This window comes from Cyprinodon tularosa, unplaced genomic scaffold, assembly GCF_016077235.1.
Source record: "Cyprinodon tularosa strain WSP-4 unplaced genomic scaffold, ASM1607723v1 ctg1396, whole genome shotgun sequence".
Taxonomy (NCBI): domain Eukaryota; kingdom Metazoa; phylum Chordata; class Actinopteri; order Cyprinodontiformes; family Cyprinodontidae; genus Cyprinodon; species Cyprinodon tularosa.
In genome coordinates, this window is record NW_024038217.1 from 20152 (window position 1) to 33593 (window position 13442).

The 13442-nt window shown below is 39.8% G+C and overlaps 1 protein-coding gene across 1 annotated transcript; it reads right to left on the reverse strand.

Annotated features, from left to right (window-relative positions):
* Positions 1 to 8382: 8382 nt before the first annotated feature.
* LOC119778827 (GTPase IMAP family member 9-like) lies at positions 8383 to 11479 on the reverse strand. The gene is made up of 3 exons (XM_038278213.1): positions 11473 to 11479; positions 8549 to 9165; positions 8383 to 8421 (listed from the first exon to the last, which is right to left on the reverse strand). The coding sequence occupies exons 1-3, from the start codon at positions 11477 to 11479 to the stop codon at positions 8383 to 8385; spliced, it is 663 nt and encodes a 220-aa protein (XP_038134141.1).
* Between the last annotated feature and the right edge of the window lie 1963 nt (positions 11480 to 13442).

Genomic DNA, 13442 nt, shown 5'->3' on the forward strand with positions numbered 1-13442 from the left:
CAATCATCAACTGTTGAACAAGGTTAGAGTCTATGAGGTTCCGTTCACAGCCTGAGTCAATAAAGGCAGAAAAGGAGAGGTTCTGATTATCACAAAACAAAGTGGCAGGAAGCATCAATCGAGGAGATTTCTTAGAGTTGGTTTGGCCCGCCAGACTCCTCAGATCCTCTGGCGGGCCCTGCCTTTTGATTTAGCCGGGCAGGAAGCAATGAAATGTCCACTTTCACCACAATAGATGCAAAGTCTGCTCAAAAAACGTCTTTGTCTCTCCTCAGGAGTAAGCCGAGTGTGTCCCACCTGCATAGGTTCGACCTCCATACCATCAGAATGTGAAGCCTGAACAGGCAGAGGGAGAGACTGGGCTTTTGGTCGCTCTGTGGGAGGAGAAGCAACAGTCATAATATTTGAAGCAGATGTAGAGGCATGAGACCCAGAATTTCTTATCTTGGAGCTGTTTCTGGCTCTAATTCTGTTGTCCAATCTAATAGTTAGTTTGATTAGATCCTCAAGGGAGGCTGGCTCGTCGAGAGTTGCCAGTTCGTCTTTTATATTCTCATTTAAGGCCATAAAATAAGCTCCCTTCAGAGCGCTTTGATTCCATCCGGAAGCTGCTGCCTTAACCCGGAAGTTGATCGAAAAATCAGCCACAGATGAATTTCCCTGCTTAATACTGAAAAGAGCACGAGAGTCAATAGTTTGATCAGTTTCTTGATTAAAAACCTGGGAGAACTCAGAAATGAAATCAGAGTATCGGCAGTTGAGACTTTCATCTGAGGGAAATCTGGCCTGGGCCCACTCCAAAGCTCTTCCTGTTAGTTGAGAGAGAATAAAGGTTACTTTCTTAAAGTCCGTCGAAAAATTGTTGGGAGAGTTCTGGAACAATAATCTGCACTGAAATAAAAATCCTCTGCATTCCTTCATATTACCCGAAAATTTTTCAGGAAGGCTTAGGCGGAACTCTGATTACGTTACTGCTGGTGACCTCGGAGGGGGAACTGGACCCGGAAATGGTTGCGCTGCCGGTGTGGCATTAGCACTGTTCAAGCGGTTAGCAAAATTTTGGATTACTTGGTCTTGTAACTCTATGTGGGTGTTTAACTCACTGAGAGCTTGAACATGTCCATGGATTTGAACCTCCCGTTCTTCCAATAGACGACGGAGGTGGTCTGCTGGGCCTTGTGTTTGGCCGCAGTGTTCTGTCATGATCGGTACACGAATGTGACCCAATTATGCAGAACACCACGACACAGGAAACAGATGAAAAGTTAACAGAGTTTATTGAATACAATCTAAAGATAGAATGTTCTGGTTCTGGTCCTGGGCAAACGGGTTCACCGGAGTCTGTGAGGAAGACAGTTAGTTAGCTGGGCTCTTAGCGGTTTGTCCTTTGATAGTCTCTGGTTTGTACCTTGTGGGTCCTTGAATGGATCTTGGAGAGGAAGGTTGTTGGAACTGGAGAGAGTCTGATTAGCTGAGTCCGTTAGCTGCTTCAGCGTCTTGCTTCTAGAAAGGTTGCTGACCTTGACTTTGGATTTCCAGCTCTTGGTCCAGAGCCGCAAGAGAATCCAGGGGAAGTCTTCAGGTTTGGCTCTGAGGGCAGGCTCGGTGGGTTAAGCTCTTCCAGAGCTTCACGAAGGAAGATCAGGTTTTCCTGGAAAGACAGAGACAAGATTAGGATCCTGTCAGGATCTCAGAGCAAGCAAAGTTCTCAGAGGTTCTGGGCTTAGGTGCTAACCAACTGGCTCAACACTGCGGCGTTGAGGCAAGGTCTGAAGACAGCTTAAGTAGTGGGTCCTCCTGATGATGGTAACGAGCAGCAGCTGTGCAGAGGGCTCTGCTCAGGAGGATCCACGGCGGACTCTGCTGGAGAAGAGAGGTACTTCTCCAGCCTCCAACAGTAATGGAGTAAAGTATAGATACTTAAAAAGTGTACTTTTATAGTATTTGTACTTCGTTACTTGACACCTCTGTTATTTGCCAAATTTAAAGGATGGTAACTATATACTCCTCCTCTCACCATCAACAATAATTCTTTCATTTTATGGAGGGGGATGTGATTATTTCCATCAATTTTTTTATGCTAATCCGGGGCCGTGTCACTGAGGCAGCAGTCTAAGCAAAGATGCCCTGACTTCCCTATCCCCACATACTCCCTCCAGCTGCTCTGTGGGGACACCAGGCCGGCTGAGAGAAATATTCCCTCCAGTGTGTCCTGGGCCTTCCAAGAGGCCTCCTCGCAATGGGACATGCCTGGAACACCTCCCAAAGGAGGCGACAAGGAGGCAATCGAAACAGATGCCCGAGCCACCTCAGCTGGCTCCTTACGACTTGGAGGAGTAGCGATTCTACTCTGAGCTCCTCCTGGGAAACTGAGCTCCTCACCCAATCTCGAAGAATGCGCCCAGCCACCCTACAAAGGAAACTCATTCGGTCACTTGTATTCATGATATTGTCCTTTCAGTCATTACCCACATCTCATGACCATAGGTGAGGGTGGGAACGTAGATTGATCGGTAAATCGAGAGCTCTAGTTCATCACTAGACTTAGTGATAGGATCAAAGATGAGCTCTCCACCCGGTAGTATCCACGTTCTCTGAAGCATCTGGAAGAGTTGGCGACCCGGATCAATCTTCGCCTTCAGGAGCAGCGCAGAGAGCAGGGACCTGCAGACCGTCACTTCATCTCTTCTTCTTCTGCTGCTCACATGACCATTCTTGAACCTCCTTGTTTCTCTGGTCCAGAACCGATGCAGCTGGGACGCACACGTCTTTCCAAGGACGAAAGGGATCGTCGCTTCAAGCTCGGCCTCTGTCTCTACTGTGGTGGTGAGGGTCACTGCGTTTGATTTTGCCCAGTTAAGAGGGAAGGCTCAGTAGTAGCGGGGAGGATCCCGCTGAGCCAAGCTAGACTGTCTGCCTCCCCAGAACTCCTGCTCCCTGTGACTATTTCTGTCGGTGCTCTCAGTCATAGTCTTTCAGCGTTTGTGGACTCTGGAGAAGACCACAAGTTTATGGACAGAGACCTGGCCAAACAACTCAGCATTAAGCTCCTTCCCTTAAAGGACACCCACAAGGTACTAGCCTTAGATGGCCATGAACTCAACCGGTCATCTCTAATGATGGAGCCGGTCGAGCCAGTTGTGTGGGGTAAACATTCTGAGAGCACTTTCTGCATAATTATTGACTCTCCTCAGGTTCCAGTCGTTTTGGGTTTGACCTGGCTAACCTAGCACAAGTAGTTGGGCTACTTCCTGTTTTGGTTCTTGTCTGCGCTGTCAGAATCCTCTGTTAAGAGTGAGGATGATGATCATTACCCTGATCTCTTCAAGGTTCCTGTGGAGTACTACGATCTCCTGGAGGTTTTCAATAAAAGCAGAGCCACTCCTCTACCTCCACACAGGCCTTATGATTGCAGGATTGATTTGCTACCCGGAACCACACCCCCTAGGGCACGGGTCAGCAACCTGCTCAAAGAGCCATTAAAGACCAAAAAAAACAAAAGATAAATCTGTCTGAAGCCGCAAAAATGTAAAAGTCTTATATAAGCCTTGTTTGGCAAAACAAGTGTATTACTATACCACTATGGAAAAGGACTATGTGGGCTGAAATATTTAGTAGGCATTCATGATTACATGTTAACCCTGAAGCAAATGTCACAATGCAGCATGAGGTGTCACAATGCAGCATTATAGGAAGGAATTTTTCTATCGTGGATGTGTTTCTGTAGGGAGGAGCTGAGTGAGTCATTAGGAACCAAACAGAAACTGACATCCATCAGAGCAGAGCTCTCTAATTCTGAAATCCCACATCCTCCATCACCAGCGTTCCTTGGTGTGATTTATATTTTTAGGATTTGGGGAAAAAATGGAAGAAAGTTCACATACCTGCATCGGAGCGCTACCTGTTTGATCTGTGGACGACTTTCCATCCTTGTAACCAAACTAGCAGCAGTAGTGGAGTTTGGAGATGCAATCCACTTCTTTGCACTTCTCTAATTAATCCAGAAGTTCTGCAAATTTTTCTTTTTATTTTTGTCAACCTCTCATTACAAAGCAAAAATGCAGGCAATCCATTTGCATTTATAATGAAAGCACATGATTGGCTCGATTCTTTGAATCCTCTTTTCTCTTTAGCTATCTTCAATTTTTCCGTTTGGAATCCATGGTCCAAGACACACCCACCGCTTTGTTTGCCTGGCACCGCGCCACGCTGGTTGGTTGCAAGTTGTGACCACTGATCTATATGGCTATGATGCAAATTATTTTTTTAATTTATTTATTATACAAATATTTACAGCATTGGAAATCATAATTAATTTTTGCATGTGGCTCCAGAGCCACGGGTTGTCGACCCCCGCCCTAGGTGTAGGTTATTTTCTTTATCTGCTCCTGAGACTCTCACCATGGAAAAATATGTCTCTGTATCACTTAGAGCTGGTATTATTCATCCCTCCTCTTCCCCTGCTGGTGCTGGTTTAGTTTTTGTGGGGAAGAAGGATGGTTCCTTCAGGCCATGTAAAGATTACAGGGGTCTAAACAACATCATGATTCCCATACCTCTAATAAACTCAGCTTTTGACCAGATTCAAGGGTCAAAAATTTTTTTCAAGCTGGATCTCCGCAATGCTTACCATCTGGTCCGCATTCATGAGGATGACGAATGGAGGACTGCTTTCGATACTGGCAATTCTGAGAATTTGGTGATTTCTTTTGGGCTCACTAATGCCTGTGCAGTTTTTCAGAATCTGGTTAATGAGGTGCTCAGAAACATGGTTGGACATTTTGTTTTTGTTTACCTGGATGACATTATTATTCATTCCCATCAGATCTGTTGTGTCAGCCTGCTTCAGAACCAACTGTTTGTCAAGGCAGAAAAGTGTGAATTTCAATATCAGGAACTACAGTCATCTGGCTGCGCCCCTCCATGCCCTAACCTCCGCCAAGGTTAGGTTCTGTTGGTCTGATCAGGCTGTTCGGACTTTCCGAAGACTTAAGTCTTTGTTCACCTCTGCACCTGTTCTGGTTTCTCCTGTCCCGAAAGACAATTTATTGTGTTGGTGGATGTTTCCAGTACAGGGGTTGGGGGATGGAACTACGATGTAGGGGACAGAGAACTGCTGGCAGCTAAGCTGGCTTTAGAGGAATGGAGACACTGGTTGGAGGGTTTCAAGATTCTTTTTCTGGTTTGGACCGACCATAAAAACTTGGAGTACCTCAAGTCAGCAAAGAGACTCAATCCCTGACAGGCGAGGTGGGTACTTTTTTGGCCTGTCTTACAGGCCTGGGACCAACAATATTAAACCTGATGCTCTGTCCAGGGTGTTTGAGGTGGATGAGGAGAGTTCTGGTGGTGCCGAGGAGTGTGTGTTGCCGGAATCAGTAAGATGTTGCATTACTATGGTTGACATTGAGAAGGAAGTCAGGCAGGCTCTCCTTAACCAATCTTCTCCCAGTGGTTGCCCCGATGGTCATCTGTTTGTCCCTGAAGGTGAAAGTTCAAGAATAACCCCCCCCCCCACCCCCCCCCCCCCCCCCCAGGTAAGTTTACAAAATAAAGGGTAAACATTACCACATCCACAGCGTTTGTTGTTGATGGTGAGAGGAATAAACACACAGTTAAAAACTTGCAGATATATTAATTTGTTCCCATGTTATGGAGAGGTAACACACTATTTTAGGCAGCTAAAACATCCATTCTCTCCTCTCCTCCTCCCATATCTTTGGGAAATAAAAAGCAACTGTTTCCAACTTTTCAAAAAGTGCTCTGCATGTATTATACTAGAAATTTCTTTAATCCAGTAATCTGTCATATTTTACAATAGAACATGATTTACCAAAAAGTCTACACTATCAAAAGGAAGAGCTGTTGGTGATGCTGTCTGTTTTTTGAAAAAGCTTTTGATATCAATTGATATCCGCGACTGGCCTATCCGTTTCAAATTTGCTGCACAGGCTGTTGACTCGTAAGAGATTGGAGGGACGAGAGGGAAACACTTCCTCTTCTGCATGGGAAAGCTACAGGCTGCTTTCCTTTGCATGCTGCCACTATCTGGTGAATTCCAGTACTGCACATTTTACTCAGATCAGCTCAGAAGCTAGATCCGGGGCTCTTGGGGAAACATTTTGGGCTGTAGCCCAAGTAGCCACCCCCTAGATCTGCCTCTGGTTGTATCCATGGAATTAGAAATGGGATCAGTCTTTAAATTATACCATACGTAGCGTAGCTGATTCTGCGTTATGTCCTGTGTGGAATAAAATATAAGAATAAAATAATATAAGAATCACATTATATACAAATAACAGTATTTATAATTTTCAATGCAGCTCAGTACTGTGTTATTGCGCACAGTAAAGTAATGAAATAAATAAATAATTAGTAACAAAATTAAGTGACTGTCAGAGAGATGAATTATTCCGTTTGATGATCACAGGCAGGAATGACTTCCTCTGGTGTTCTGTGGTGCAGCGTGATAAAATGAGTCTCTGACTGAAGATGATACTGTGGGCGACTAGCATATAATAAAGAAAACGTGCACTATTGTCCAGCATGGACTTTATCCTGGCCAACATTCTCCTTTCTGTCTGTGCTGTGAGAGAGTGATGGTAAATTATATTTGCCTCTCTTAGTAAGACTGCAGAAAAGCAATATTTGCACTTGTGTCTAAATGAAAACAGAAGTACAGAGAGGTGAATGTGAAAGTGCAGAGCACAGAACCAGATCTGCGTCACTTCATCGCCTCTTCTTAGACATCAACCCCTCAATGTTGTTTCTCTCGGCAGCCCTGATGAAGGAATATTATACTGTTTGTGCACTAAAAGAAGATCACATATGAACAGCTTATTGTTCCTTTATAAATATTTCTACCATCAGAAATGTTTAGGGATTATATTACGTCACATTTATTTCAAAATGCCCATGAGCAAACTAAACATACTCACATTTATGTTAAACTACTTCTGTAAATGGTTTATCTACCACGGCACAAAAAAATCACACATAAGCAGGGAAACTGCCGCTTCGAGAGGAGAAAATCGCACTTCACGTACGCCAGCTCCTCCCAGGCGCGCTCGGGATCATGCTCGGGATGCTCAAAGAGATAATTCTGCACATACATCGAAAAAAAAATATACCACAACTTCCATTCAAAATGTAAGAATTTATTAACAAAAAACATTCAGCTCCAAGTCAAACATATTTAAGTAAAAAAAAAAAAAGAAAAAAAAAAAAAAACTAGTGAAACTCAACTAAACTAATCTACTATGTACAAAGAGGAAGGGAAAACTGTGGAGCAAGTTGGGCTGAGAGGGGGTTGCAGAGCAGGGAAGAGACTTCTCACAACCATTTGATGAGCAAAGCTGCATGCTCTTCCCCACTGAACATGTTAAGATGAAACATGGACATGGTTCTCAATGTCCAAAACTTTATTATGGTTTATGGCCCAACATAGGAGATACATCTAAGGTCATTCACTGCTTTACAGCAATATGAAAATGAAGAATTTCTGCTAATACAATTAAAACCATATGCAATAGATGCTTTAATCTATTCTGAAAAGGCACTTAAGTCTGTTTGACATGAGGCTATTCTTTTTCTTTGGGTCCCATTTGATGATGTGAATTGTAATTTCTTTAAAAAAATCAAGTTAAAAAGGATTTTAAATGTTATTTTGATGAAAATGAAAAACTATATAAAAGTACAGTGACGCATAGTGTGCCATTGTTATAGTAATCTATTATGAAAGTGTATTTAAGACTTTGTTACCTGTTAATGGAAAACATGACTCACTTATGCTACTTCATTTGAAAAAAGGGAGAACAGCGGTAAGCATTTACTCTACACTTTATTTGGTCTTTGCAAAGACAAGAAAAAGAAAATCATAACAACCACAGCTCACATGCTCAGTCCTGCTCTGAGCATTCTAAGTATCTTAACAATTATGCAAAAAGCTGTGAAGGTCTTAATATCTGTTACACAGAGTTTAAGCAAACAGAAAGATGCTAAAAAAATGCTAAAAGCACTCTTCTCCACTGCTAATTAATAATATGGATAAACAGCCTCATGGTATCAAAGTCATGCACAAATTCTAACAAAAAGAATAAAATTACACAGTGATTTTCCAGTATTTTTTAATATTTTGGTAAGGTTTAAAGTTTATTCTTCATCTCCAGCTAAAGCCCTCCATGAAGACAAATTACTAAAACATAAAAAGGATATTATATCTGCAGTATGCTGGATCTTGAAGCTGTAAGTTTGTTTTATTGAACCCTCAACATTTTTTTTTCATTTCCTCTTTTTCCGTTTGAATTCTTACAATCTTACCTCCGATTTTAATAATTTGCTCAGATTTGAAGTAAGTTGCAACACCCCCTATGGCACCTCCAATTACTGCTCCACCCACAGCTGGAATTCCTGTTGAAGCCACTGCAGCAGGTAAAAAAGGTGCAACCATATAAGCACCAAAAAGTGCTCCCAGTATTGCTCCAACTGTGACTCCACCTGTGATAATCAAGATTTCCCTCCAGCCCAACTTTTTTTTTTCTTCCCCCACTAATTTAAGAAACGTATTGGTGTAGTAGCCCTGATTGTTTATCATTGTTTTTATTGTGTTGAGAAGCTGCTCAGCCTGAAACTTGTTGCTCCTGTAACCTTCTTGCTTTTCTTTCCAGTATTTGTTATCAACAACGTGGCATCTGCCGCCACACCTCTCTACTAGCTTTTTCAGATCAGAATGCTTTTCAACAAAATCCTCAATTGTCATCCCATCTTCCAGTTGGTCTCCATGCGTAAACACAACCACAGCGTGTTTCAGAGCCTCCTCTGAGAAACACTGTTCTATTTCTTTGATGATTTCCTTCTCCTGTTTTGAGTAACGATCCACTCTCAGCACAATAAGAAAGGCATCAATCTTGGGTGCACACAGTTTGACACTGTCTATTATCTCACGCTTTAGTGTTTCTTCATCCATGTTGGTGTCAAAGAAGCCAGGAGTGTCGATCACATTGATAGGTACCCCATTGATGTATTTTCTTTCATCTTTGCCCACATCTGTTTCAGATGTAGGAGATGTTTTTTCTTTAAACAGACTGTCTCCCAGGATGGTATTTCCCAGGCTGCTCTTCCCAATACCAGTTTTTCCCACCAGGAAAATATTGATTTCATTTGGTCCTAAAAAACAAACATGTTATTTTTAATTAAATGAATGATAGAATGATAGTTATTATAAAACAAATATTCAACCAATTTACAGGTTTATAAATCTTGTATTACAACATTTCAAATGGAACACCCCATCATAATCACAGTAGGTCAGGTGGGAATTATTATATAAATGCAAAAAAATATATTTTAGAGTAATAACTTAATAGAAGCAAATGGATCAGCATTTACTTAAAGAAACAATTTGTTATTTGACCAACTGATAGACAACCTAATAAAACAAACTCATACAGGATAAAAACACCTTACTACTGAGTTAGAGATTATAACAGAATGATTATATTTTCGCTCTGAAGCAGATGTTAATTTAAGGGGGATGCTATATTAATTTGAATGAACATAGTAGTTACAAGATATGTATGGAATACATTTCTGATGCTTGTAGAATATGCTATCTAACATCAACTTGAGACTATAAATGTTTGGTGATTGGTATATCAGTCCTTGTGAACCTTGGAAAATATTCTATAATTTTATATTAAAATTGGACTTATCTAACTTTAAAAAACAAAACAAACATCTGACTTTTTTTCAAACAATAAATAATATGATTTTTTTATGATGTAAAAAATTAAGATCAGCATTTTGTGGATCTGTTGTTGCTTACTAACATGCCATTGATGTAGTGATTTATGTATGTAAGAGTTTTATTTTAAAAGTTAAGTGTTTTTAAAGTTTTGCTATTTTGGTAATTCAGGTCTTTGATCTATCTGGATAGCAAAACGTACGACGGATCTGGAAGATCCTTGAGTCCCTAATTTTCTTTTAACAGTATTAATTGGAATCAGTTAAGCAAGTAACGCAGCAATGTATAATCATAGATAAATTCAAGTTAAAATTTTTTCAGTTTTTTTTTCTTTTTTATACCCTGTAGGCTCTTAAGGATACAGGGCTAATTTCCAAAAAAGACATACTCATACTTCATAAGGCCTTTCTCAACTTGTAAACTGCCTAAACTGCTTATATTGTTATTAAAAAGCATAAAGGTCATGCAGGATGATGTGGATGTGAACATTTGAAAGTAAATTATTCGGGGCCTGAGTAATTTAGATTTAAATGGCTCAGAAATAAGGCTCGCCTAAAAAAAACCCAATATGTTTACACAGAAAACTTCTCACTTTTTTGAACAGTTTGGCACAAGTGCTGAAATTAGGAATTCATTCTTGAAATTTAAAATTTGGATTGCTGTTATGTTTTCCTCCTAAAAATCTTAAGTTTTATTTTTTGTCGTCAATCTTCACTTACACACCCTTATTGACAATATAAATATAAATATATATATATATATATATATATATATATATATATATATATATATATATATATATATATATATATATATATATATAAAGCTAATGCCTAATGCTAATGCTAATATCTACCACCGTTAGATGGACACAAGCCTCAGCCAATCACAAGCGAGATAAGCAGATTCATGATACACACAGCTGTTTACTTCCTCAAACAGTAGTCTACTTGTGCAGCTGATGTGCAGGTGGGGTGGCTGATAAACGGCTGCTGCTGCTTTTAAAATGTGAATGCTACCTTAAAAAAATATTTTGGCATCTCAGCAAAACAGCTACACCTATGATGACCTTTTCTAAAGGCAGTATGTCAACTGATATGGGTTTTACATCATGAGCTCATCAAAAATCATCAGCGTTGCTAAACCCATCACTGATAGTATATAATGTTCACTCGAAAACACTACTGTGGTTAAAGAAATAATTAGGTGTTAATATGTATTTTGTTTGAGTAGGTATTTATACAGACCATTTTATGAAAGCCTAGATGAGATCAGAGTCTAGTACTGTAACTCTTATTTAGCTTACAAGATTTTTTTTAAAGTTTTGATATTTTAATGTAATCTTAAATCTTTCTTCATGCTAATTTAATAAGAAGGTGATTAATGAATCCGATATCCAAACATTCACTAACATTTTATATGATTTAATTATTATGCTGGTTAAAATGAAGCTATTCTATTTCATATATAGAAAGACCTCAGAAAAAAAGTACATTGTAAAAAACTTGAAAAGTATTTTTTTACAAGCCTAAACTACAAATAGTTGGAAAAATGCTAGTCTACCAGAATGTTAATGATATATTACGATAGTTAGGTGGTAGATGTTAAAGACCATGGCATCTGAAAATACATGTCAGAAAAATTATGGAAAATATCAAAGTCACTGTTAAAAATAAGTACTGTAACTGTATGGCTATTGGGACAGACAAAATAAATGACATGTATCTTACCTTCCATTATGAAGAGAAGCTCAAAAAGGTGCAGATTTTGTAGTCAGTTTTTAAAATGTTGGTCCTGGGTCTGTTGCTCTCTCAACTATAGGTGCTAAACAGTTTCACTTTTGTTTTGGGTTCATAGCCACTCCCTTTACCCAAAAGTGTTTTACAACAACTTTGGGTAGTTAGGGGGAGGTTTGGGAAAGAGTGAGAAAGAACATCTAGTTGTTCTGGCTCATATTGGACAGGTTTGTTGTCAAATTGGCTTCTTTTTAACATGTTTTTAAGATACAATGTGTCTCATTAGTGCTATTACTAATGATAGGTAGATGAGACTTTATGGAGCATTTTGCCAGATTCCCTTAACTCTATTGATAGGGCACTTACCAGACATGTTAGTTTGATTTGATGCATATATTTTGCAGAAAAAGAGCCACTCAAATGTTTAGGACTTTTTTTGTACTTATTACAATATATACACTATACACAGACAAACAAAGAAAAGTATGATAGAGAAAAAGGTGACCCAATTACAGACAAATACCTGCAGGAACAGGCATTTTTTAGATACCTGAGAGGGCCAGGCTACAATACATACATATATATGTGTATAGAATAAATGTTTTTTTTATTTCATTTCTTTTCACAAAACCACCAATAACATTTTGCTACCTGATATAGGTTGGTTGACGACCATATTTTCAGCATAATATTCATTGACGAAAGAAATGCTACCTAGCAGTGGTATTTTCAATCTCACAGTTGTTATTAACAGATGGTATGTTGTTTTTTTCCTTCTACCACAACAGAACAAACCAGTTCTAAGTGATGCAGCTTCTCACAACTATGACGAAGGTATTGACAGAAAACAATGGTGGGTGCAGCACTGTAGACATGATAAAAAAAAAAAAAAAGGAAATTGCTTGGTCTGCAGTTTCCAGAGTTTGGTAAATTATACAAGAAATAAGTCTACTGTATGTTAATTTTTGTGTGGTACTGATTGTAGGTATGTTAACCTCAATAGAAAAGATGATAAAAAACCTCCACCAGAGACCATTTAGGGACAGATGTTTGGTTCAAAGTGGTCTGTCTGTTGAAACAGTTTAGTCATGACTTTATTGTTGGCTAAAGGCTTATTGGACTGGATGTAAACATTAACTTCTTAAATCCAGCCAGAGTTTTTCTATTATTATTAACCTGTCTCATTTTTGTTCAATAAGTTGAGGATGGACTTTACTTTTCACAGTTTATACAAATAACAGTTCAATTTGAAAAACTCACACGGAGAGAAAAGAAAGAAGAAATTTATTGACACTACTCTTTGGCGCTCAGACCACAGCAGGAAACAGAGCTTAATTTTTTATCAATATGGATGAAAAGGAGTAAAGAATAGGGCTGTTTCCCCCAAAAAAGTTGCAGAGGCTGAGGCCGATACGATTGCATGCTGAAAAGGCAGAGACTGAATTGAAATCTAAGAAATGTAGAACAGAAGGAGGAGTAAGAGAGGAGATGAGCCAGCGAAGGCTTACTAAAGGCCAGTACCGCGAAGGCCTACCAAAAGAAGGCTGATTGCCGCAAAGGCCTACAAAAAGAGGGCTGGTTGCCCCAAAGGCCTACCAAAAGAGGGCCGGTTGCTGCAAAGGCCTACCAAAACAGTGTCGAATGCAGCAAAGGCCTACCAAAAGAGGGCCGGTTACCGCGAAGGCCTACCAAAAAGTTGTGAAGGGATGGTGAGGTGAATGGTGATAGGATGAGGGATGAAAGCTAGGATGATTGCTGGGATGAATGAGGGAATGAATGAGAAGGTAGCCAGAAATGAACCATCTGGCATGAGGAATGATAGGATGAACAATAGAAGATAGCCAGGTATAAAACTCTCCAGCATGAGGAAATGATAGGAAAAGCAATAGAAGGTAGCCAGGTAAAGGACCATCTGGCATGAGGAATTGGTAGGAGAACGATAGAAGGTAGCCAGGTAAAAAAAC

Bases quoted from the DNA above. Each gene is read 5' to 3' on its own strand.
- LOC119778827 (XM_038278213.1), bottom strand. The intron at 8,422-8,548 runs GTGGGGGAAGAA...TACCTGCTGCAG, and splicing joins CCAATACGTTTCTTAAATTA to TGGCTTCAACAGGAATTCCA.